The sequence below is a fragment of the Antedon mediterranea genome, chromosome 1, assembly GCF_964355755.1.
Source record: "Antedon mediterranea chromosome 1, ecAntMedi1.1, whole genome shotgun sequence".
Lineage (NCBI taxonomy): Eukaryota > Metazoa > Echinodermata > Crinoidea > Comatulida > Antedonidae > Antedon > Antedon mediterranea.
The window spans coordinates 4,637,602-4,662,773 of record NC_092670.1 but is presented as its reverse complement, the minus strand read 5'-3'; the positions used below and the strand labels follow the sequence as shown (position 1 = coordinate 4,662,773).

At 33.2% G+C, this 25,172-nt stretch overlaps 2 protein-coding genes across 6 annotated transcripts in view; one reads left to right on the top strand and one right to left on the bottom strand.

Moving 5' to 3' along the window:
• The window catches only part of LOC140054046 (uncharacterized), a 50,828-nt gene that overhangs the window by 708 nt on the left and 24,948 nt on the right, over window positions 1–25,172 (top strand). For all 5 annotated transcript variants that reach the window (XM_072098886.1, XM_072098877.1, XM_072098869.1 and 2 more), the window contains exons 2-7: window positions 5,141–5,267; window positions 15,119–15,223; window positions 17,323–17,365; window positions 17,504–17,582; window positions 18,551–18,648; window positions 20,274–20,394. In XM_072098886.1, coding sequence (XP_071954987.1) covers window positions 5,141–5,267; window positions 15,119–15,223; window positions 17,323–17,365; window positions 17,504–17,582; window positions 18,551–18,648; window positions 20,274–20,394 — 573 coding nt within the window. The remainder of the gene's footprint in view (window positions 1–5,140; window positions 5,268–15,118; window positions 15,224–17,322; window positions 17,366–17,503; window positions 17,583–18,550; window positions 18,649–20,273; window positions 20,395–25,172) is intronic.
• LOC140046040 (transmembrane protein 177-like) lies at window positions 1,150–4,630 on the bottom strand. The gene is made up of 2 exons (XM_072090577.1): window positions 4,509–4,630; window positions 1,150–2,883 (listed from the first exon to the last, which is right to left on the bottom strand). Exon 2 carries the CDS (start codon window positions 2,871–2,873, stop codon window positions 1,986–1,988), a length of 888 nt encoding a protein of 295 aa, XP_071946678.1. The 5' UTR covers window positions 2,874–2,883; window positions 4,509–4,630; the 3' UTR covers window positions 1,150–1,985.

Sequence of the window (25,172 nt, the reverse complement as noted above, 5' to 3'; positions counted from 1 at the left end):
TGTAACAAAATGCTACAGCCTTCTTTAGTAGAATTTTGATTGTATAAATCCAAAATCGACTATCAACAGAATGCAATTACTGGACAGTGAAAGAGTCGACTAAAAGCGAAGGTTTGACCTCCTCCCTCTGATCAGAGTAACTCTCACAGTTATTCAATGTGGAGGTTGGCAACCATTAGTGGATAGAGGTGCAGGATTGGCTTAGGCTGTACTCTCTGCTACTTTCTAATTGTACATTTGCTGGTTATATTAACTACATCATCTGTGAGGCAATTTTACTACATTAGCTGTTGACCATATATGGCAAAATCTAGTCCTGAAGTGCTTAGAAGAAAACAAGATCAAGGAAAAGCTAGAAAATTGGATGATGTCCATGCCAGTATCCAAACCGAACTATGGGGATACACTCTTGTAGCTAACCAGGGTCTAAACTAGTGATTCTCTCCATTGTGTTACAACCAACGACACATGCCTCTATCATGCACATAGACATGTAGTTTCCTTATTCCCTGCCTGTCAGACCTTTGATCAATTTACTTTATTATGGTAGCTAAAACTGCATTGTAATTTGTCTCTAATTATGGGAATTGCAATATACAAAGATCATCCTAGCGTGATATTTTCATCTTTTATTCACCAAGCGTTTAATTCTCAACACTTCATATAACAAATGCCTTCTTATTACACTATCTGAATGAATATAATGTCAATAGAGTCATGGGAAAGTGATCTGAGGAATTAAAGGTGTTTTTCCGCTTGAGTGAACATATTTACTTGCTAATAAGCAAATCGTTATGTTACGATTAATAATTGCTTCTGTATGTAAACAAATCATTTGTAATTTCCTGTTTCTTTAGACCCAACTGTAGATTTAAAGCTCAATGAATAACTTATTATGTTATTGTATCTATTCAAATAAAAGCTCTGCTTTGAATAAATGCCCTATTTAAATAAATGCTCCCCTATAGAACATCATTTGGAATAAACGCATCCCCCCACCCCACTTGAATAAACACTTATGTTTTTTCAATCTAATTATAAATAGTTGTTTTTATCGTTTTATTGTCGGTTGTAAGAGATACCTGCTAGTATTATTTATTAATACTGACATGCATCACACATGGATTCATATATATCAATTCGCTTCTGTGATGCAACCACTTTTAGTGCGATAGTCGATTGTGAAGAAATACATTGATGAACAGTTTGTATTAACATATTCTGCCAAAAAAAGAAAGACAATTCATCAACGAGACAACACCAGGCTTGGCCTATGGCTAGGCTACGATGTTTATTCAAGCCTACAGTACAAACTAAGTCTAGACTTCAGCGCATCTAAGTAGAGAACATTCAACACGAACTACTTATAAATTAAAGTGATATTCGCATTATTTTTACAAAACATCAAACATTGCAGGGAAAGTGTCAATGAAAATGCATTGCAATGTAACATAATACACATAGTGCTGCACTTTTGTAAATTACAATATTTTAATTGTCTAGTACATTTCATAATCTTTAATGTTTTTTAATCATTATTTGCTCAGCAGTATATGCATATTATTACTGTATAACTGGGAAATTTAGCTTTTAACTCAAATTAAAAAATTTCTACTAGTATTTGTCTAAAATTATGCCAAGTCAGAGTCCATGTTCAACTGCTTGTTATTCAGGTAATTCATTATTCATGGGATTAACACAATTTTTGAAGATCAAAATAAACAAATATAATGAAAGAAATGTTAAGGGTTATATGACAAAAGGTAAAGCCGAGTCCAATGTCAATGGAAATAACAACATTCAACCAATAACTGAAATAGTCAATCAGTATTTGAAATGCTCCAGCGAGCAGCTGTATTGCCTATCAATTTCAACTATCAAGCTCAAAGGTATTAATAGATACAAAACAAGAAATCGGAGCACACAATTACACTACTGTTTTATAATCTTTGCATGCTTTATAAAAATGTTTGGAATCTTAACAGCTATTCAATCGGACACTTAGTATTATCGTCTACGATTGTCTTAATTGCATCTTTTCTTTCCGTTAACCTAGCATGAGCAGAATAAAATACTCCTTCATTTTCGTTCCCGTAATACGAAAATCTTTTCTTTCCATTTTCAAGCAGACCTCTTAAAGCAATATTCCTCTGAAGTATTTTCTCTACGTATTCTAACCCTCCGTTTGCGTACTCTGGGCTTAAATTGGCTACTTTCTTATCCATACTAAAGTCAATGGATTCGTTTATTCGTCCAATTGAAAACCGATAGCACATGAAGTACACAGAACCAATTGCGAGTATAGCAACCGGTAGCGGTAAAAAGTTCAAAGTCGGTAAAATTGCAAAGGACGTTGCATAACCCATAAGAAAGTACAACGGAAGTAAACACGCCTTTAAAATAGGGAGTCCCGACTCAATGCGAGCAGTTTCCACTGCTAAAGCAAATTGCCGAGCAGATTTGCTAAGTTTGAATGATTCTTTAAATAATTTGCCTTCCTTCATTGCACCTGATTTGCCTTTCAAGTTAAGAGATGAAGTTTCTGGGTTATCCACAAAATGAATTGGTATTGCAAAGTGAACACCATTTGGTAACCATGGTGATCCACTTGCTCCGATTTGCCATCGACCAGTGACAAACGTGTGATACTTGTCCGCTTTGACCACTCCAAGAGCTCTACAAACTTCTTTGAACTCTTCTAATTGCGAATCCTGGAGATTGCATATTTTCCCATTTTGATAAGCTTCAATAAAGGGCCTAGTTGTGTGTTTAGGAAAGAAATCAGGCAAGAGTTTAATGGTCAGGATACTGCCGGTCAGCACAGCAATGTTCCGTGGCTTGAGAAAAAATCGTCCAACTTTTCCAGACGCCATATTTAAAATTCTGTTGGAAAATAAATCAATGAAAAAGTGGTTGGATCCATTTATTTAAAAATGTGACTGAGATACTTTTAAAAAACAAAAGTATTATTTTATGCTATTTCACTTCTTTTGGAAAATCGATTAAACTAAAATATGACAAGCTATACTGGGGGATTGGGTTGTGAAAACTGAAAATTTCAGACGAGTCGAGCGTCTTATTTATTTTATTTTAACCATATTTAATGAGGGTGATCCATCCAGCATTTGCTGATCATTTGGGACCCTCAGAACAGAAAAGTAAAAGAAAAACCAAAAAAATAAAATTAATTACATAAAAGACTAAAAATCTGAATAAGAAAATCTGCCTCATGCTGGCTACAGCCCTGTAACTGTATGTTTAATGCAAATGTTATGCGCAATTTGAACGATTTGCACAATTTTAAATTGAGCAAGAAAATTATAATTATGCAATTTAAAATTGAATTTCTCAGGTCAGCTGTTTGACCCAAAAAGGTTGCTTGAATCGTCTCTACAAATCTTAGTTTGATTCGTCCCCCGGATTCGTATAGATAGGAGCCTCTGTATATAGGAGGCCTACTACTATCTAGCCTAGTCACAGCATTAATTCTAGTGTCACTAGCCTTTAGGCCTCCTCCTACTAAATAAGCTAGGGCTAGGCCTAGGCAGCTAAGCCAACCAAGGAGGTTGGGTCACAGTGCATTTCGGCCGTCGGTTATGGAACGCCCAAATTCATGAAACTCCAAAAAGGATAAAATATGGCATGATCATTTCGGCCGCCAGCTTTGGCGCGCCAAATTGAAATAGCCAGAAATAACTCATTAACTGTACAGTATTACAGTGAAAAAAAATAATAAGTCTATGGAACGCCACAGAGAACTATGGTCATTTAAACTAGAGATCAGTTGTGCAATGGGCTAAATACATTTTGTTTTTGCCGTAGGCATAGATTTAAAGTTATATTAGTTACGGTATTTTACCATCTGAATATTTTGGTCAAAATGAATATTGATTTAATGTTTATTTTTTTATTTATTTTACAAGTCCCGAAGATGCGTGTGCTTTGTAAAAATGTGTTTCTTTTAATATGAATCAAGTCAAGTGTTTTTGACTGGCACATAAAAAAAACTTCAGCATCACCTCCTTCTTAATAAAAAAATATCATTAATATTCACTGTAGTGATGGCAATGTGCACGCTATAAATATCGCTGCTGTTTCTGGAATTGAAGACCACCGATTTGGCTTAATAATACAGTATTTAGGCCTAGTAAAATATTAACATTTTAACACACATGGCGTGTCATACATATTCAAGAATAATTACAATTCTGGCGGCCGAAATTAACAATACATATTTTGTCCTTTTTGGCGTTTCATGAATTTGGCAATTCCATAACCGGCGGCCGAAATGATTGGCGGCCGAAATGATCAGACACCGGAAGTTGGGCCTCAGTCTCTAGACTGCCTCTAGGCCTAGCTAGGGCCTAGGCCTACTTATACTACTAGTAAGTAGGGCCTAGCTAGCTAGCTAGCTAGTAGTAGTAGGGCCGCCTAGCCCTCTACTCTAGGCCTAGTTGGGTAGGACTCTACCTATTTCTATTATCAAATTTCAGGATCTAATCACGAACCTTGTAGTCTCTTAATTAAAGCCTAAGCCTAGGCTAGGCCTTGTCTGGGTTCTACGAGCCTATAATAGGGACGGCGATTCGACGTGATGAAAACGATAACCGACCGGCTCGCGTTTCGCCATGCTTGTTTATTTATGCAGTGTGCCGCCCTCAATTTTAAATGTATTCATCACATTGATTTTTATATTTTATACTCATTAGACATGATAATATGAAGATGAAACATGATTTTTTTTATCGAAACTAACATTTACAATTTAATCATTCAAGTGGACGTACAGTGCGACAAAAACAAACCCATTTTAAATAATATTGTAAAGTTTGATGTTAATTGTTTTGTTTGTAGCGCCCTCATAATTAGTTTAATTATTGAGGGCGGTATAGATTGAATTTTAACTTTTGAGATTGCGCAGAAAGAAAATTATTCGCAAAGGAATTTTGTTGGGTGTTGTGAGAGCGAGTCGGAACGGTAATGGGTCTGCAAATACACATTCAAAACAAAGTCTGTTACGGAATTTAGGATACTGCTAAATACCTTGATGGTATAACACTCATATTTATTTATTCGTGTGATGGTTTAAAAACTTTTCAAATATCAAAATGATGCGATTTCTGAGTAATCGTTTTTCTAGGAGGTACCGTCGTCATCATACCAGTGGAGCAGCAGCAGGGGAAGTCCGTGTGAGTGGCACCAAAAAGAATGTGCTGGTCTGTAAGGTTTTGTTACTGGATGGAACTGACAAACAATTTGAAATTAAGGTAATCATTGTTTTCATTATTTTCTACTATTTATAAAAATATGGTTTTTATTTTTCTCTTTTAAAAAATGAATTTGTTTTTAAAATAAAAATTGATTTGGATTGAGGCTTTTGGCAGTCAACAACAAAACAAGAAACCAGCAAATTACTGTGTTGATATTATTTTGCCTGTCATTTGAATTATTCGTTTGGTTGTAGGCCCACAGTTAGGCTACACTGCAGCCAGAGTAGATCACCAGTCGATTGAGAACTTTCGTGCTAAGAATAAAGATTCGTTTAGTACGGTTTGTATCAAATGGTAAACTGTAAAAATATTAATTGTGCTAAACAAAACAGAATGTCATTCGAATAGAAAATGTTAACCAACCGAATGCAAGCTTTTTGTTGAAGAACCATTCCAACACTCAAAATACTCTTTTATTAGACAGAAAAACTATACTATAGTTAATGACAATTAATAATCCAAATGTCTGTAACCAAATTAATTAGTGAATGTATTAAATATGTGAAAGATTCACTATACTGTACATCAAAAAATACTGTCCATCAATAATACAATAGGTTACAATATTCTTTTCTTTAATATTCTGCATTATTATATGTATTTCTGATGATACTGTAGGAAAGTCTTCTCCTGTTTGCAGTTTGCCAAAAAGGTGGATAATACTTATACCATCTCTGATCATTAATTGTGAGGCCTAGTCAGAGTGAGCATAGTGAAAAGAGATCGCAATACTATTGTGTGTTGTATAGGAATATAATAAATAGAGCAGTTGAATGGATGTTGGAAGATTTTTTATTTAAATGTGACCACACCCACACCCAGTTACTACTTGCTATACTGTACAGTACTGTACATCTACCCATAGAGTTGCCTGAGGATTTAAATACACATTCAACGATTTAAATCAATACAATTCTTGCCTCACTTTGTTCAGATTTATTTTATATTATCATATTCTTTGTGACGTGGGAAATTACAAGTATAATCATGTGACTAGAAGTTAGAACCAGCTTAAGAATAATTACGATCTCGTTATTGACTGGAAAATAGATATTATTTGAATGATAAGAGATTGTGTAGGATTATCTCCCTTTGATTAAAGTAATGAAAGGAACAGTTAGAAAAATGGAATGAGATTAATTGTGGTCTTGACATGGTAATGGTATTCAAAATAGATCTATTGTTCAATACAGTATGTGGTATTGTAATTGTAAAGTAAAGGACTGTAGACTATTTTTACTGCCCTATTTATCGAACGAATTTACAGTAAATTGATCGGTGAAAGGACACAAATAGAAAATGATATAATTTAAAATCCGATGATTACTAATACTATGTTTAATTTATAGAAAATAGGGAAGTATTAGTATGAAAATGATTATTATGTACAAATGTTATAATTACGTTTAAAATGGTATAACCATATTGAAATCAAATGGCATCACAGTTCAAAATGATCTCAAATGAATTTACACAGTACTAACAGTAAACAGTTTTCTTGAATTACAATTTACTGTACCCTGTAGTAGAAGGTAATGTTGCGCTCTTCCTCACCCCCAACAATTTTTTCACCAAAAAAAGGGTTATTTAAAAAATAAAGTCACCAGTATTCTATTGCATTATGTTCCCTTACATTCAAATTAGTCTGACGATCATTATTGCACATATGGTGTTCTAGAGTGTGGTCCATAAATTTGATTGTGTAAATATTTATTATTTGTGACATCTTCCTGGATATTTTTAGCACAAACTCATAAAGTATTATTGTTTTTATTGATATAGCAACTTGGAATTCCTTCAGGGAATGTAGTTTAAATCATTTAGGTATTAACTCCACATTACTATAGTTTAGTTTGATTATTTTTGTTCTGTACAGTTAGGCCAGAATATATTTACACAAAATGTTTACTACTGATAATTGTTATGTTAAACAAAAAGCAGAACAATAATTAAAACTGTTACATCCAAAAATCGAGTGGCGTTTTTTGTAAGAAATATTTCTGTAAACACTTGGGGTACAGTACTGTGGCTGTGACATATTTTACTGTGTATTCTTTTTTGCTGTTTTAGCTGCATAATTAAAATACTGTATTTAAGCAAACTGCAACTATAGTTCACTGTATGTGGTATCTGACTGTACTTTAAAATTAAATGTTGACGTAATCAATTCCACAAAAAGCCGTTATGCTATGTTTTGGCATCAGAAACAAGTCCCGCGATTCAACCCTCTGGTCTTGTAGTTTCTACTTTAAAATATTAAAAGCAAATAAAAAAGATATTGTAATTTGAAAACTGTATTTAAAGAACTAACTGCAAATTATTAAATTCACTTTCTATTTTTAAGATGTTGTTTTTATTTTCTTCACCTAAATTCATTTTTGAGTCTGGTGTCCGAGATTATTAATTATTTTTAAAAGTAAATCTTCAGGTTTTTTTTTTTATTTAAAAAGCTATTGAATTCCTAAGATAAAGATCTTGACTATGAAATTACCATCAATTGCTTTTAAAAGTGCATTGTTATGTTAACTTTAGAAGCAAATTGATCAATACCAGAATGACTCACCATGAACGAAACACAAAAGGCTTTCACACTAAAAACACACTGTATGCCTGCTATAATAATAATAATCCAAAAGAGGTACTTTCCTTTGCATGCATCATCTAATTGTGGGCTGATATTATAACTTTTTAACTACGATGTTTCGCAAAATAGGGGCTGCCAAATATTTTTTAAAGGCTTCAGGATAGTTTGAGAAAAAAAGCGCCTTTGTTTTAGCATTATTTAACTTACAGTACAAACAGTTTTGAAGATGTTCCTAACATTTTCTTAATTTACAAAGTACAGTACCTCAGCTCCAACCATGTAGGACTGAAGTGACAAAGGTTTCTTCTCATTAGCTTGATTACGTTGGTCCATCTGGGTGGTTGGGCTGCGACTTGGTCCCATGAACCAGATTTAGGTCACGAAATAGGAAGTTTACAATTTCACGCTGGTCTAAATAGAGTATTTTTAATTCGTAACAGTAAATTCACATAGAACGGTAATGCCCTTTAGTCTGAACCAATAAAAGAACTACGGTATGAAATATACTGTAACATGCAATATTGACCAATGGGACTTACTGGTCACTATCCCACTTGGCATGTAGTAGGAATATACTGTACATATTTGCTACTGTACTACTAGCCCAAGTGTACTGTACTACTAGCCCAAGTGTACTGTACTACTAGCCCAAGTGTACTGTACTGTAGCCCAAGTGTTTTTCACTAGACAGCTATTATTATTAAGTCAGCTACTGGATCAACAAGCCGTTGTTATATCAATCTGAAAGAGAAAACAATAATTAAACTAATAAATGAATAAATAAATTATAATGATATTATTTTTTAGGACATTAGTTTATGCTTCATCATACAAATTTTATACAATATTCCGAATAATAATATCGCCTGACAAATGATCGTGGATCGCCCCTGTTGTATTGTAACTCTAGACATTTTTAGGTATTCACCAGGTAGAATATCTTCCCAATGGCAAAATTCATATCTTATTTCGTTGATAATTTCCTTTATTTATTGCGAGCATGGTCAGTACTACTAGGTAAACTATGATGTAAGAGGAAAAGAATTTGGTTAAAAAATGTATGGTAAACACTTTTGGTGCTGTCACATTAAACACTAAACATGTCCAATGTCAAATTGAAACAGTAAGATTTTTAAATAGGCTTCTCTGTCCACCTTTTTGTTGTTAAATAGTGGCAAACACATTTAATATGATGTTGGTATGTGCTAATTTGGAAAACAAAATTGTAAAAGTGACACAAAATATAGAAGTTGCTATGCTATGATTTGGTAACTTTGTAAATAATAAAAAAAAATATGTTCCACAGTCTGTTGTTGTTATTGTATCTATCAAGACTGGGGTAATAATGTTTCACAACATTACAGTAGGCGCTATATAATATAAATCCAGGATATTGTTTTTATCAAATTAATTATTTACTATGGTTCTGTATTGATTACTTTCACTATTTCTTGGCTAGTCCAAAAAGTCAGGGGAAAAAATGCCTAAAAATAATAGAGAATTTTTCACATTTGAATTTGGAATTTTAAATGAACACTGAATTTGCGGTTTTCATCAGGAAGTCCGGTTTGTGTAAGAAAAGTGTAATGATAGTGTCTCAGTAGCTTTTGCAGGTACTGTGAGTACTATTCTATTATTCTATTCAACTGATTAGCCATAAACAACATCATAAATAAAGGCTTTCTTTGTTAAATCACAATGCACAGGAAATAGATCTCTCTATTGAATTACTTTTTTCTTTTGTAAATAGATATGATCAGAGATATTTATGATCAATTAATTCAATTCTTCCTTTTCCTTTTATTGCCTTTTGTATGGAAATACATTTTTAATTTGGAAATAGTTAGAAACTGAAGATTTTAGTCACAAACCTTGGGCTTGTATAAAAATGGCTTACATACAACAATATAGTCTTTAAATTCAGTAGTTTGAACACTATTAAAGTGCACATAAGCCAGACTTGGATGGACCATTACAATGGGGTAATCCCCTTACTAACCAAAAGAAGCACTAGTGCACACAAATCAGACTGTTTGTTCTACCACCTAGCTATGGACGAGGAGAGACTTCAACCTGTACCAATTTATAGCATGGTTCGTATTTTAACCACTCGACCACTAGTTTGCATTAAATGAGTATTTCAACGGAATTTAAAATTGGTAAAGAATGATATTTATTCACCACAAACACAATTGAATGTGAAAGAATGTCACCGTGCAGTATTGTACAGTATGAGCAATAAAGGGGAATTCCGCTAATAATATAATAATGACAATTCCTTATTTACAATGAAACTTTTATGATAGCATTCACACAGTACAGTACATACCGGTAGGCAAGTGGTTTTCTCATTATTAGCAATTCCTAAATTAATCACTTTCTGGTTAGAAATTTATAGTTATAGTTGAACAACAAGTCATATTTTACATATTGTTTGTATTATATTAAACTAACCTGTAGGTTTAGTTTGTGTTCAAGTACATTTCATGGCTGGTAGTTGGATTTAAACCAACAATAAACAAAAAATTCAATTGAAGAAACTCTAATTTTATAAGGGTACAATCCCCAAACCATGCCTTTATAAGGGTATACCCATCATTTCATGGTTTTTGTACTGATCTCAAGGAAGAATCTGCGATGTACACATTATTTTAGTTTCCTCTGTTAGTGTTAGTTTATGCTCAGGCACAAGTCATGAACGATTATACTGTAAGATTGTGGCCACAACAAAATGGCTACTAAATTGGAGGACATTAAAATTATAATGGGGAACTTTGCGAAGACTGAGGATGTGATGTGAGGTTATTATTGTGATGCATGTTCTCACCCATGTCATTGCAAATCAAAATCTCCCTATTATTAATAGGGAAAGGGGGTTAAACAATTAATTAATGTTTAAAATGCTGAAAACCCTTGTTTGATACAATGATAATGGACTTTTTATACAGTACACACGGACTACAAATTCAGGAAGTAATTAAAGAAAAGGTATTACTCTAGTGTTTCCTTTTTGAAACATAATCCAAAAAAAACTAAAGTAACAGTTACCTTTAGAACTGTATCAAAGGTGATCTATAGCCGGAACACTGGGAGCGATTTAAGCCAAAGTATTTACCAAGATTGAATCATAATCTAGGATTTAGCTAGTGGGCAGAATAATAGACTAAAATACAGGCTTTTGTGTAAGTTTTTACAAACGTAATGAACCTAAAATTCTCAATAATTTAAATGCATTGCTTTTTTTAAACATTCTTTCATAATTTTCAGGCCATATAAATGTGTTGTTTAAGAGCAAGATTGTTTGATTTGATAGCTTTAACAAGTTTGTGGGAACAAAGTGTTGGGCTCATGGTGAGATTATGGCTCCTTCACACAATGGCATCATGTTGGTTGAACCCTTTTTCAGCTTGCCTTCGGGTCTTTAGAGTAGCTAACAACAACGAACTTGAAACAAGAAACAAAACAGATATTGCGTTTGACAGTTTTTTATTCATAATTGATAAATCTATAAATAGCTAGGAAACATTTTGTTTAAAATTTAGTTTACCCATCCTCTAATAATGCAGGAAAATAATTTAATGTTAAAAAATATGTAAGGTACAGTATACTAAAATGCACCAAGGTTTTTTTTTGGTTTTTGAATAGGTTAAATTACAGAGTGGCATTCATCCTTGTTGCATAGGGTACGCGTTTACGAAACTTGAATATCCTAGGACGTCCCCGGGAATTATTGATTCCTTAACAAGTTTTAATGGTTGTCCGTCAGGATTTGACCCGGCAAATTTGCATGGTACGCACTGTGTAGTGAACTTTAAGATATGAAAAAAAAGATTTTATGAGAATTCAATGCAAATTGTACATAACTGCTATGTTTGCGCAAACATTTAAATTGTTTCCAGTGCTGTTCAGTTTTCGTAAACAGCTAACTAGATTGAGTCTTTTCTAGTTTTTTGACGCTATCAGCTTGTTTTGGGTGCTTACAAATTTTGTAAACACAACCATAAAGTACTGTAAAACTGTAACTTTATCAGTATAGTAAAATAAAATAGAAGCTTGATATTGGTTACAAGGTCATGGTCAGTACAGGTGATGTACTGTAGGAACAGTCTTGTAACCATTACATTGTTAGTTTTTTGTGGTTTAAGCCATATTATTATTGGGAGTCATAGGCCCATGTTGTAATTGATTTCAAGCTTATAAACTGGCTATAGCAGCTGTCACACATTTTAGGCATCAAGTTGCTCCCAATGTCATGGAGAGTGTGGTTAGCATTTTTTGCGTCTGGTCTACTGTACAGCAATACTAATGATGTAAAACTACTGTAATATTGATGCCTGTATTTGTACAAATGCAAAATAATGTATTACAGCACACACTGTAGATCTTTGAATTAATGGGTGGGCTTTTATACCCGTGCCTCATTTTTCATGAAAATTAGTCAAAAGTCGGGGGTTGGCTTTTACCCGATTATGGGCTTATACCCGAGTATTGGCTTATACCTGCGTCAATATGGTATATCCTACTGTATAATGATATGATGACAGAAAAAATGTACCCCAAATGTAGGCCTATTCAAGGTTTTCACATACACTTGTACTGTACAGTAGTAGACAAGGTATTCCAAATTATCTATAATAATCCTTTTTGTGATGCTTTCATCGTACAGTATGTTTACATTTCTCATCATCAGATTGGCTGCTCATTCAACCTACTTATCCAGGGCCAATGTAAGGGCCTGTGGCCGTATTCACCAATCACACTTAAGTGAGATATTTCCCTTAAATCCTAAGGATTTCCCTTAAATCAAGAAAATATTAAGGGTTTCACTTAAGTGGTATTCACAAAGGGTTTAAGGTTAAGGGAAACCCTTAACTTGGTCTATTTTTCCCTTAACTTTTAAGGGACCTCAGAGGTCCCTTAAAAGTTCCCTTAACTATTCAGTACCTTGGTTGTGCTGACGATTCTGTATGTGCGAGTACTATGCCTACTTGTAGATGGCCCCAGTCTAGGCTAGGTAGAGATGCTAGACCCCTGTTGGTCTGCCCACTAACCAGCCTAGGATTCATGTTTGGTTTGAGTAGCATCTAGACCTTTTTTTGCTGATCCCCACCCATACAAATTAGTCTATGCCTATATATTGATTTATTTTTTTTGTTTTGACTGCCATCGTCCATACACTTTTCTCTTCATCCTCCCCGTCCCCCAACCCATTACTCTTTTTTTAAATATGCAAATTAGTTTTAGAGAGGACAGCGATTGGACCATAGGGGAATTAAATCCTCTGTGATTGGACAATGGGAGAACTCATATTTATGATTATTTTTACCCTTAAGTTTTACCCTTACATTAAGTGTTTTCCTTAGGTAAGTGAATCCCTTAACTCATTTGTGAATACCCCTTAAGTGTTTCACTTTGTTAAGGGAATTCTTAAATTTTAAGGGTAAGTATTTCCCTTAGCCTAAGTGAGATTGGTGAATACGGCCACTGGTGTTGAGCTAGAGGTACTCTAGGGCCAGCCTTGGGTGTTGGCATACTCTTTCAGGGTCAAAGGTGTTGTATAGAACTCTAGGACCAGTTTACATGCTATTTATTACTGTAGCACAGGTTGAGAATTTTTCATCAGATTTTCCAATTGTTTAGTACCCTCTATTTAAACATGTCCAGGTTGTAGTACATTGTAGAGTTAAAAGGTCAGAAGCATGAAAACATTATTTACTGTTACTGTATAATCCTAGTAGTAGTAAATAGCTTTGGTTGGTTCTGCTTTGGTGAGCAGTGAAAAGAATTTGACTGGGATTCTAATCATACTACCATCTGGATTCACTTTGTTTAGGGTGGAATATTTATAGATATTATATAAATCAAAATGGCTTCTGAACATCATTGAAATGAGGTTGAGGTACAGTACTACTTAATTTACGTACTGTACTACCACACAATGTCTGCAAATTTACTTCAGCAATTTAGCCCAATTACCAACAAAAAACATCGAGATACTGTACTGTAGTGTAACTGTAAGCCATCCAAACAATAAAAATTTAGCTTAAGTTTAAATTAGCACGTCTGTTTTAGGGTGGGAGTTTGTAGAATCAACAAAACCCAGATCATTAATAGCTGCCATTCACTGAGAATGAGATCTGTTCCATTTGGAAACAATCCTGAAATATTTTCTAAAATTGTAAACAAATATATTGCATGAAATGAAAAAAAAAGTGTTGTACAGTATTGCAATGTTTAAACAGTTTTTGTTGTGAATTCTGTTTGGTGTCGAGTGTGTTGTACGAGCGTTGTTGAAGCATTGTAGGCTGTGTTTGTACAATTGCTTTTGAGATTAGTTATTCAATCATAAGACCTTGTGTTGTGTCAGCCATTGTGTATTTTGATCAAGCATGATGGAATAATGAAAATTATAATCCTGCTGTAGTGTATAGTTCATGGTTTGAATGTACAGTGTATATTCAGTATACATACAGTATTATTATATTTATTACATACAGTACTTACTGTACAGTACAGTGTGTTGTTATGAATGTTTATCTATTAAAGCCTTAAACATAATGTAGACACTTTTTTGTAATGTTTTTGTTTTTGAGTTCGTGTTGTGTCCGTTGGATATTGTGCTCCGCCAACAGAGCAAACAGAATTTCTATGTTTTTTCTTAAAACAAATGATAATAAATGATACTTGACTTGACTTTATCATCCTAAACACTGTAGTACTAAATGTATTATTTAGTTTAGTCAATTCAATATAGAATACTGTATAACATTATGTTGTATGGGTTATGTAAAAAAGCCTACTGTACTGATACTGCAATGGGCAGATGTATCTAATTCACAGAAAAACAGATTTGTGTATTACTCTAACTAGTACTGTGTTACTGTGACCTTTTTCAGATACCGGTACTTACTTATTATTTATACTGGATACTGTAACATTGTCAATTTTTTTTTTTTTATTTGGCATACGTACAGTAAGTCACCTACTGGATAAAATTTGGCAAATCCAATTTTTTTTTGTGCCAATTTGGTATATTTCGCCTCCGCAAAAGGGACCTCGAATAGCGAGTGTAGGGAATCACTCAGATTATGACAGATTGTCAATTTTTGAATATTGTAATGCAAGAAAAACAAACATTTGGGGAGAAGGAGAGGTTGGTGGTGGAATAACCGCCATAGGACAGGATTTCCTAGTTCATAATTAACTACATGTTTTAATTTGTGATTAGAATATAAATTCTATCTGTCATTTTTTGTCTTTATAGAAAAGTGCAAAAGCAGAAGAACTCTATGAACAAGTGTTTTATTCGTTAGATATTGTAGAGAAAGATTATTTTGGACTAAGCTACACAGATGCTGAACAAATAGCAGTAAGTATTTATCAGTCATCCTTCTTCTCTTGATTTTCTTTTTCAGCTTATAATCATTTTGCTCATCCTTCCTTTCTTATTCCACATTTCTTGCTTTACTGTATTTTCCACTTTTCCTTCCTTTCTTCTTCCACATTTCTTACTGTATTTCCAACTTTTCCTTCCTTTCTTCTTCCACATTTCTTACTGTATTTCCAACTTTTTATTCCTTTCTTCTTCCACATTTCTTACTGTATTTCCAACTTTTTATTCCTTTCTTCTTCCACATTTCTTGCTTTACTGTATTTTCCAACTTTTCCTTCCTTTCTTCTTCCACATTTCTTACTGTATTTCCAACTTTTTATTCCTTTCTTCTTCCACATTTCTTGCTTTACTGTATTTTCCAACTTTTTATTCCTTTCTTATTCCACATTTCTTGCTTTACTGTATTTTCCAACTTTTCCTTCCTTTCTTATTCCACATTTCTTACTGTATTTTCCATCTTTTCTTTCCTTTTTCCCCACTTTCTTTCAACTTGTCTTTCCTTATTTCTTCATATTTGTTCATATCCTATTACAGTATCTTCCCATGTAATGATGATGATCCAATTTCTATGACATTCTGAACACACAAAAAATGGCCCAGTGGTACAGTATCTAGTTTTGGATGAGTTGATTACCTGTGATTCACTAATTATAAGGGTTAGTCCTTGTCCTTAAATGACCTGTACTACTGTAAATTTAGTTTAAACAATAGTTTCACAAACAGTAAACACAGCAGGTATTTTCAACTACAGTAGCTGTGAATGCAAGCCTCCATACAAACAATAACTCACACATAGGTGTGAAATGATAGGATTAAAATTAATAAATCGCCTAAAATCCTGTTAACTTATTTTATCTTTCTCTTTAAATATGCACAAAGGCTAAACAATTTAAAAGGAGTATTTTGTTGGTCTCTGGTGATAGAAATCTTCACAGTAGTGTGCCATGCATTTACTTACAGCACAGTTATGTAAATATTGATCTATATACTAAATTCTAGATATCGGAATGTGTATCAAATAAGATACGAAAGAGTTTAAACTACTGTATACTGTAGTTAACGAACCATAAAGCAAATAATAACTATATTCGGAAATCAGAAATGATTAACCATTTTGTGTTCATTACTGTAGGATGTGTGTTCTGCATTTCATGGCCCATAAAGTGCTTCAGTACTGTTAAAAATAAATAAAAAGTACAAGGTTTTAAAATAAAGGGGTTAATTTTCTATGCTATGGTTTTTGATTCATATAAACAATTGTGCCCACAGTAGACCCTTTGATAAAAGAACATTATTTAAGCCATTTGAAAAGACAACATTATATAATTGTACGTAGTTAATCAAGTTTTAATTGTTATCAAAATCAGCTAAAGCTTTTTTGAATAGACTTGCTGGCAGGCATATTCCAATAGTTTCACAACACAACAATAAACTTGCTATAGATATTGCTGATTTACCTTTTATTCTGATGCCCCAAGTTTTGCTTGACCTTTTGCTGCCACTTGTTGAGGGCTAAGGGGCTAAATATTGAGCATTATATTCAAGATTGGTTTAAGACTTTCCTGCTGTCAGGGAGTAATCCAGGCATATTGTAATTCACTTGTTATACAGTAGCTGATGGAACTTATCTTATTATCTTAGCTTATTAGTTTGTGACATTAAACATCCTGAGTCATGTCTGACCGATCATGAGCAGTTGGCCGCTAATGTGTCAATCATCTGTACAAGCAACCTGGTGAATGCAGATAGCGGCAGTCTTTTTAAAACCATATCATCGCGAATGATAATATCAAGGTTTAAGATTATTTTATGAGAGAGCATTAAAAAACAATGTTTGACTAAGGCCTCACATGTTTTCCTTAGGCCCACTAGCATTATCCTTTTGGTTCCTTTTTGACATGACATGGCACACATTGCCATTGCATAATGTAGGCCTTTCTTGTTGGTGCGTGTACAGTAAGGAACAGCTAGTGTCAAGGGTCAACAAAATAATAAAGATTCTGATAAAGTTACTTTAAGCCTAAAATACATTCAATTGATGGTATTTATTTTATTAATTATTTATTTTCTTACAGCATTGGTTGGATCCAACAAAGCCACTTAAGAAACAAGTAAAAAGTAAGTAAAAATTGCCAGGTTTATGTTTCTATTTTGTCCCAATTTAATTTTAATGAAAACAAGAATTTCAATATTTAGAATCCAAAAAAATATGTTTATACATGCATATTAATATTATTATTATTTCATTTTTTTCAGTCGGTCCTCCATACACACTACGATTCCGCGTCAAATTTTATTCATCAGAACCAAGCAATTTACATGAAGAATTAACAAGGTTTGTATTTAAAATTGTTTTGTTGACAGAGTATGTAAATCAACTTAAGATTTACACCACAAACCAATAAAAAAAGTGAAAATAGGTTGTCATTTCATCGTTCCAGCAATATGCAACTTTTTTTTAGTCAAAAATGGCATTCTGAATAATAATTATTATTATTCTGTACATGCTCAGAAACATGCAGAATGACTATTAGACTCAATAGCTGCATAGTGCAATTGTCAGAGGTAACAACAATCTGGCATCTTGAATTCACTGTTACAGTACCTCTGTCGGCTGGCTTCAAAATGGTTGCTACTATCACAGGGAAATATCTAGCAGATAGTAATCTGTGAGGGAAGTTATTTAACAAATAAATATGGAGCAGTTTGGGATCGTGACATAGTTAAGAGCTTTGTTTGTTGAGTGAAGCTGGTAAACATGCTACAAATCTTCATTTCACCTCATTACTATATTGATAGGAATAGGATGGAAAGGGGTGACCTGACCCAAACCATCTTCTCTATTTGTTATTGTATTATAAACAGAACATATATTATGTAGAACCCTACATATATATTTTTGTTGCTAGTGGTGATGAACTACTAGGATTTTTTTCGCATAGTAAACTGAGGCCACTTATGGGCTAAATGTATTTGAGTTTCATAACATTCTTCTTCTGAACTACTGTAGGCTAAATGACTGACTAACTAACTATTGTTGTCTATTTCGTGCCTAGCTTACCTGGATAAACCGACATTGGCCTATTCTCTCTGAGAAGAGAGCTACAATTCAAATTTTCAACATGTTATGGCTTGCATATGATTTGAAAATTTCATAACACAAACCATACTGTAGGAGACAGATTATTCATGGATATTAATACGACCAATAGCCCTAACTGAACGGTACAGAAACGTCCACTTTACCAAAGTATTATTTTAGATGAAGAAAGAGTTTTTATCTCTTCTATTTTGTCTCCTTAGATATTTCTTTTTCTTACAACTAAAACAAGACATCTTACAAGGTAGATTGATACCCCCATATGATACTGCAGTTGAACTTGGTGCATTTGCTGTGCAATGTAAGTATTGACATAACAATTGATTTATTCGGTGGTCTATTTCGTGCCCAGCTTACCTGGATAAACTGACAATAGCCCTTTTTTATGATACCATATAATATCTGTTTTTTTAAATGTTACACAAAGACATTTATAAATACAATATTTTACTATAAAAAGTATTAATTAGATTTCTATTAATAACATTCCAACTGATGTATAGAATTATTTGAACATCAGTAAAACCCAAACATTTGAGAAGTGAAAATGATATGAAAATTAAGCAATGAATGAACAGCAAATGGTATTATTGCCCAGAAGCATGTTGTTGTTATGATTATACATACTGTAGGATTATCAATTCCAAAACCACAATAAATGCTGATGGGCGGAAGATCCATCTTGGATTACTGATCACTTAAAATCAACATCCACAAAATGTTGCCAATTCTGAAAGGTGAATAAACGAATTACTGACGCCACAACAGGGCGTACAGTTATCGTAACCATAAATAGCTTGTGAATTCCAACAGCATTAGAATGCCTTCACATTCTACTATTGCCTTCAAGCATGTTCTGCCCCACGTGATGTTAATTTATATAGGAGTACAGGAGAAATTAAAAGATAGAAGAAAGGTGAACTCAACGAGAGCTAACCCTAACCTTGTACTCGGATACTTGGCCTGAGGTCTTTTGATTGCCCGGAGATGTAAAAGCAATGGTTAGGCCAGTAATGATTATGTCAGGGTCAAACATGAAATTAATATTATTATATATGAAAGTGAAATAGGGTTTTCCTGAAAATATTATAAGAAAAAAAAGATGATCATAAAGGAGATACATTTTCTAACTATCACAGTAGTATAGAATTGAAAACTAAAAAAAAAAGCTTTCCAGAATTTTCTCTTCTCTCTCCTACTTTGAATTTTAACAGAAAATGTCATCATTTGTTTCAACAGGAACAATACTGTTAGTTTTGCCTTTAACTTTGTAAGGGTGACCAAAAACATCTGGAGCTGAAGATCAAGGGGCCTCTATCACTGGTGAATCCTTAAATATCCAGCCAGTGTTCTTTTAGCATTCCATATTAAGTGTGTCATGGTTGACTTAATTCTTATTCATCCAGTACCTTGTGGTCAACCCTTGACAGTGAATGAGTAGTTCATAAATAGTTGTAGGGGTTCCAATATTCTGACCTTTTTTAGAAATTCATATGTGCCTTATGGTAAAGCCTGTTTCTTGTTTGTGGTTAACCCCTGATAATAAATGAGTAATTTAGTAAACATTACAAGTAGATCCCTTTGTATGGCTCATTCTGTTTACACTACCATGAACTATTTTATCTTTTGATTTATTTTGATAAAGTGTTGGTAAAGTACAGAGGGTGAATTCTAATAAATTATTAGGATAGACTGTGTACCATCTTTAAATAGACTACCTAAACAACTAAAATCGTTGTCATCCTCATCCTAAAAGGAATAATATAATTGTATTCAAAAACCGGAAAACAATTCTTCTTTTGCTTTGTTTTTTTGTTTCCATTGCAGAATTTTCAAAATTCTATTTTTGTAAAATACTGGTTTCTAGGGCCTATCATTTACTGTCAGTCATTCACTTTACAGTACATTTCTTTTTACTAACAACAGCTGAACTAGGTGACTATGATGAAGATATACATAATGCTGAACTGATATCAGAGTTCCGATTCTCATCTGACCAGACTGAGACCATGGAAGAAGATATTTTAGAGAAATTCAAAACTCTTAAGTAAGTACAGATAAAATGTATTTTCGTTTAAATTAATTCGGCATTAATTTTGTACTTGACATGATTATTTAATGGGAACATCTCTACAAGATGTGGAATCCAGAAATAGCCTACAGTAGATGAGTTCCAGTTGCTTGCAGTTAGTATAGTAGTTCATAAATTACCAGCAGATTCACTGAATAGTTTTGGATAAAATAAAAGAAGATTAGAATTGTTATTTTATCATTTTCAGATTTCAGATTTTTGAAAATGATCAAATTATATTGAAAATGTTGAATTCTTTGAATTCTCCTTTTCTATATTTGTAGTAATGTTTGTTTAACTGTAATTTATTTATTTTGTTAAATGGCTTAGAAGAAATGCAAACAGCAAAACAAGAACCAATTTATCTACAAAACCCAAAGTTGTTGATGTTACAGATCAGTGTGAATGGGTGTACAAAGTTTACATTGAAAAGTACAATCTTAATTGGATTTCAAGGATCAGCAACAACATAAGTGATTGTCCTTATAAACATGCTCATACAGGAAGCTACACAATGAAGTTGACTAAAATTTCACTCATTTAGGCACTTATCTGTAATTAAAAACATCCAGGAAAATATGTTATCACTGGTAGAAATTCACTGGTATAACTGTACTATAATTAAAAACATCCAGGAAAATATGTTATCTTTTGTAGAAATTCACTGGTATATTAACTGTACTATAATTAAAAGCACCTTGCTTGATACTACCCAGTTGTATGTGTACATTATCTGCTTTTGTTCTCCAAAGTTTCTCCAAAGTGGATATTTTTTTTAATTTCTTGTAGGGCCTTTTTCTGTTAATAGCATCCTGATAGTACCAAGTTGTACAGTATGTAAATTATCTGCTTTTGTTCTCTAAAGTTTCTCCAAATTGGTATTTTTTTTTCATTTAGGGCCTTTTTCTGTTAATATATAGCATCTTGATAGTACCCAGTTGTATGTAAATTATCTGCTTTTGTTCTCCGAAGTTTCTCCAAAGTGGATTCTTTTTCTTTCTTTTGTTTCATTTAGGGCCTTTTTTCTGTTAATAGCATCTTGATATTACCCAGTTGTATGTAAATTAACTGCTTTTGTTCTCCAAAGTGGATTTGTTTTCATTACGTCATTTAGGGCGCTTTTCTGTTGAAGCCAAATAATAAATTTTAATAACCCCCATTTCTGCAAAGTTTGGGCTACAAAAAAAGAATTAAAGTTCGACTTCAACTGATGATTGTACCATGATAGCTAATTTTAACTTTCATAAATTGACTTGCAGCAGGTGGAGGAGACCTCATTGTTTACCTTCTGGTATCTTGTGGGTTGATTTTTTTTCTGATCTTTTGTAGCAATGCATCAAGCCTTGTCTACACTATCAAACTTTATGCGAAAAAAAAGTGATGTACCCAAATATGGTAGTGATATGCACATATAATAATAGTGATATGACATCATGTCCATCACATTTTTTATCACATTACTGTAGACAGAGCTTTACAATAAAGTACAGTAGGGCTACATTCATTTTTTATGCTGGACAACAAAACAAAATGTATGAAAATCTTTTATCTTCTTCAACATACCCAAAGATTTTATTTTATTACTTAAGGACATATTGTTTTTTTGATTTATTGTTCCAATTAAGACAAGGCCTCAGATTACAAAGAAATGTGTCAGTACATCTATAGAGCAAGTGGTATTGTGTTGATGTTGTAAATCACATCTTTGTTAATAACTTGATGTTTTCTTCCTTTTTATCCTTTCCTTTTTTATAAATTACTAAACTGTCTATTATGTAAAACTTTCTGTTCTGCAACATAATCAATTTGTTGTTTAAAGAAATTAAGTCAGATCATGACAAATGCGTTAAGAAAATAGTAGTTGACATGTTTTGTTTTCACTGATTTCTGGCCTTATTATTAATTTGTAATAATGGTGGGGATTTCCCTTTTCAACCCATGACTTGCCTTGATTTTTTGTTATGTTTCCAAATTTCAATACTGTATTTTTATCATGAGATCATTGCATTTTTATAGAAAAAAGGACCATGTCAAATTATTCTTATTTCATCACCAAATCATAACCTTTTTATGCAAATAAAGCAAGTCTGTATTGATCATACACACTAATTACAATGGGACTGCTCATGAACTAATTGAAACAAAAATATCACATGTTACTGCAGTGACTGCAGTAGAACAATTTTGACTTGATCCTCTATAATACAAAGTCAAGATCTGGTTAGCTTATTTTATACCTCCATGGTTTAAGACAAACCCCTAGCACAGCAGGTATACATACAGTACCTCTTGATGTGATATTTGATACTATTGCTAAAATATTATACTCATCCTATTTCACATTATATGTCACCTCATATTTGTGCAGGTACAGTAGTACATTAGTCTCTGGTACAGCCAGTCATATTAATGAAAATAGCTGCATTCTGGACATGTGTAAGCTAGCTGATGTAAGATTGAATGAGGCATTTTATGACCATCAAGAGAATTCTGATTTATATCTTTTTTGTGGGAAAACCTGTGCTACACCTGTTATGTATTCTGAAAACTTTTCATGCAAAGAAAACATTTCAAAAACAATTTGCATGCCATTGCAATGCCATTCTATAAATAAATTATATAAAATAATAATTAATATTGTTTTATAAAGTTATTTATTTTTATATTTTAATGATAAGAAAATTTTTATTTTTTTGATTATAATATATATTAATAATAATATCCTGTAGTTATAAAGCGCCTTGTTGTGAAACTTAAGCTATGTATTTTTAAATAATCGCACATCATTTTCAACATTTGTTATACTGTAGTATAGACATCATCACACAATTGTAGCACAAGGCACACAATTCATCTACACATCTATCTATACTACAGTACAGACAATTGGCAACAAAACAAATACCGTATATTTCGGTGTATAAGTCGCACTTTTGACACGCACATTTGACCTCTAAATTAAGGGTGCGTCTTATACACCGAACATAAATGCCTCACCACACAGATTGTACATAGGCCTAGGCTATCGTCACCTCGTTTGCTAGGCCTGAGTAGGCTAGGCCTGAGTAGGCTAGGCCTAGTTTTCAAGTCATTTCAGCATGATGTTATACTAAATATGATGAATATTTCATTTGTAAACGTGTACGTCGTACGATTGGAATAGTATTTATTTATACAGTAGTTATACGCACGATCGCCGTACCCCAAGCGCAAGCCCTTCTTTTGGTGGCACATGGTGTACGGTATTCGACTAGTATATTCTCCAGGTGATTATAGCATGGACCTAGCGTACACACTTCTCGGATACATAGATACTAATCGAATACGATTGTCCGTGAAAACGTGCGCCCTCTCGAAATGATCGAGCGAGGCTAGCCCACACACGTGCGTGTTACCAAAGAATATATATCACAAGAATGAGTAATCCGCGATTTTCCCTGTAACAGTAATATTGTCCATGTGGTAGGGCGCCGCCATAAGTGTGGCTGTATCTGGGATGTATACAACTTTTTGTGACGGTTTCACTAATCAAAGGCTGGACCACCGGTAGTATTTTCATGATAAAAAATGTTATCAACTACATGCCAACATCATGTTAAATACTTTTTGGATATTTAATTGTTCGTTTTATGCAATTTATTTAGTAAAAACTGCCGTATAAACAGTTTGCTTTATCAACCGGTGTTGGTGTTTACGCGTTTTCACGTAGGATAGTTTAATAATATTCCTATATTTAACCTGTTTCTGGTAAAACAAATAAATGTTAATGACATTTAACATTTTGTCCTATTAATAACATGTATTTTATACTAATTTATATCATAAAAACAATACTTAATTTACCGGGCGTAGAGTAGTACACGGCAATGGTAAAGAATAGGCTGTGCTGAGTGGATTTGTTGATTTTTGGTGTTGCTGTGTTAGGCCTTTTTTGTGAACTAACTTAGCATGTTAGTAAATAATTGTCTGTAAAAGTGAATGTACACTAGTTTGTTAATAAATATGTATTATAAAATAGTTTACAATTGCAAAACTATTATCATAATTCTATTTAATGTGACATGTATAATATCTATTAAATCAAGTCTTATTTAGTATGTATACATCCGCCCTTATGAGGGCGGGCATCACTCTCTGGAGCTCTCTGTTACAAATTTCTCATGCAAAAATCGCGGAATACTCATTCTTGTGATATTATATTCTTTGGTGTTACACACACGGTCATGCACTCGATGTTGCGGCGAAACTCATGAATAACAAGTTAGAAAGAACTTGTTGAGGCTGGGCGCGGTCGAGCCTAGGTAAGAAAAAACCTAAATAAAGGACGCCGTTGTAGATATAACAAAATATATTATTACAATAATATTGATTACAATTTAAAAAAACATTGTTTTGATGAAATATAAGGTGCGTCTTATACATCGACGATATAAAAAATACCGATATTTTACTCTCAGTTGGGGGTGCGTCTTATACACAGGTGCGACTTATACACCGAAATATACGGTAATTGTTACTTATTACAAACTTGTTTTCTGGTGTGACTCAAACCCCACAACCTGCAGATCACTGCCCATAATTCAACTGTATGCATGCAAATATAATGTGTACAGTGTACCTTTTCTCATAATAAAGGCACAAGGGAGATGATGGCGACCTTCGATTGTTTTAAATTTGTCTTGATTTTATTTTGATTGATTATTAATTAATTTGTTTGTACCTAAACATCCTTGGACAAAATTCTAGAGACCTGC

What these genes read in the sequence shown, in the direction of transcription:
- LOC140046040 (XM_072090577.1), bottom strand. Translation starts at nt 2,873, where the DNA reads ATGGCGTCTGGAAAAGTTGGACGATTTTTTCTCAAGCCACGGAACATT.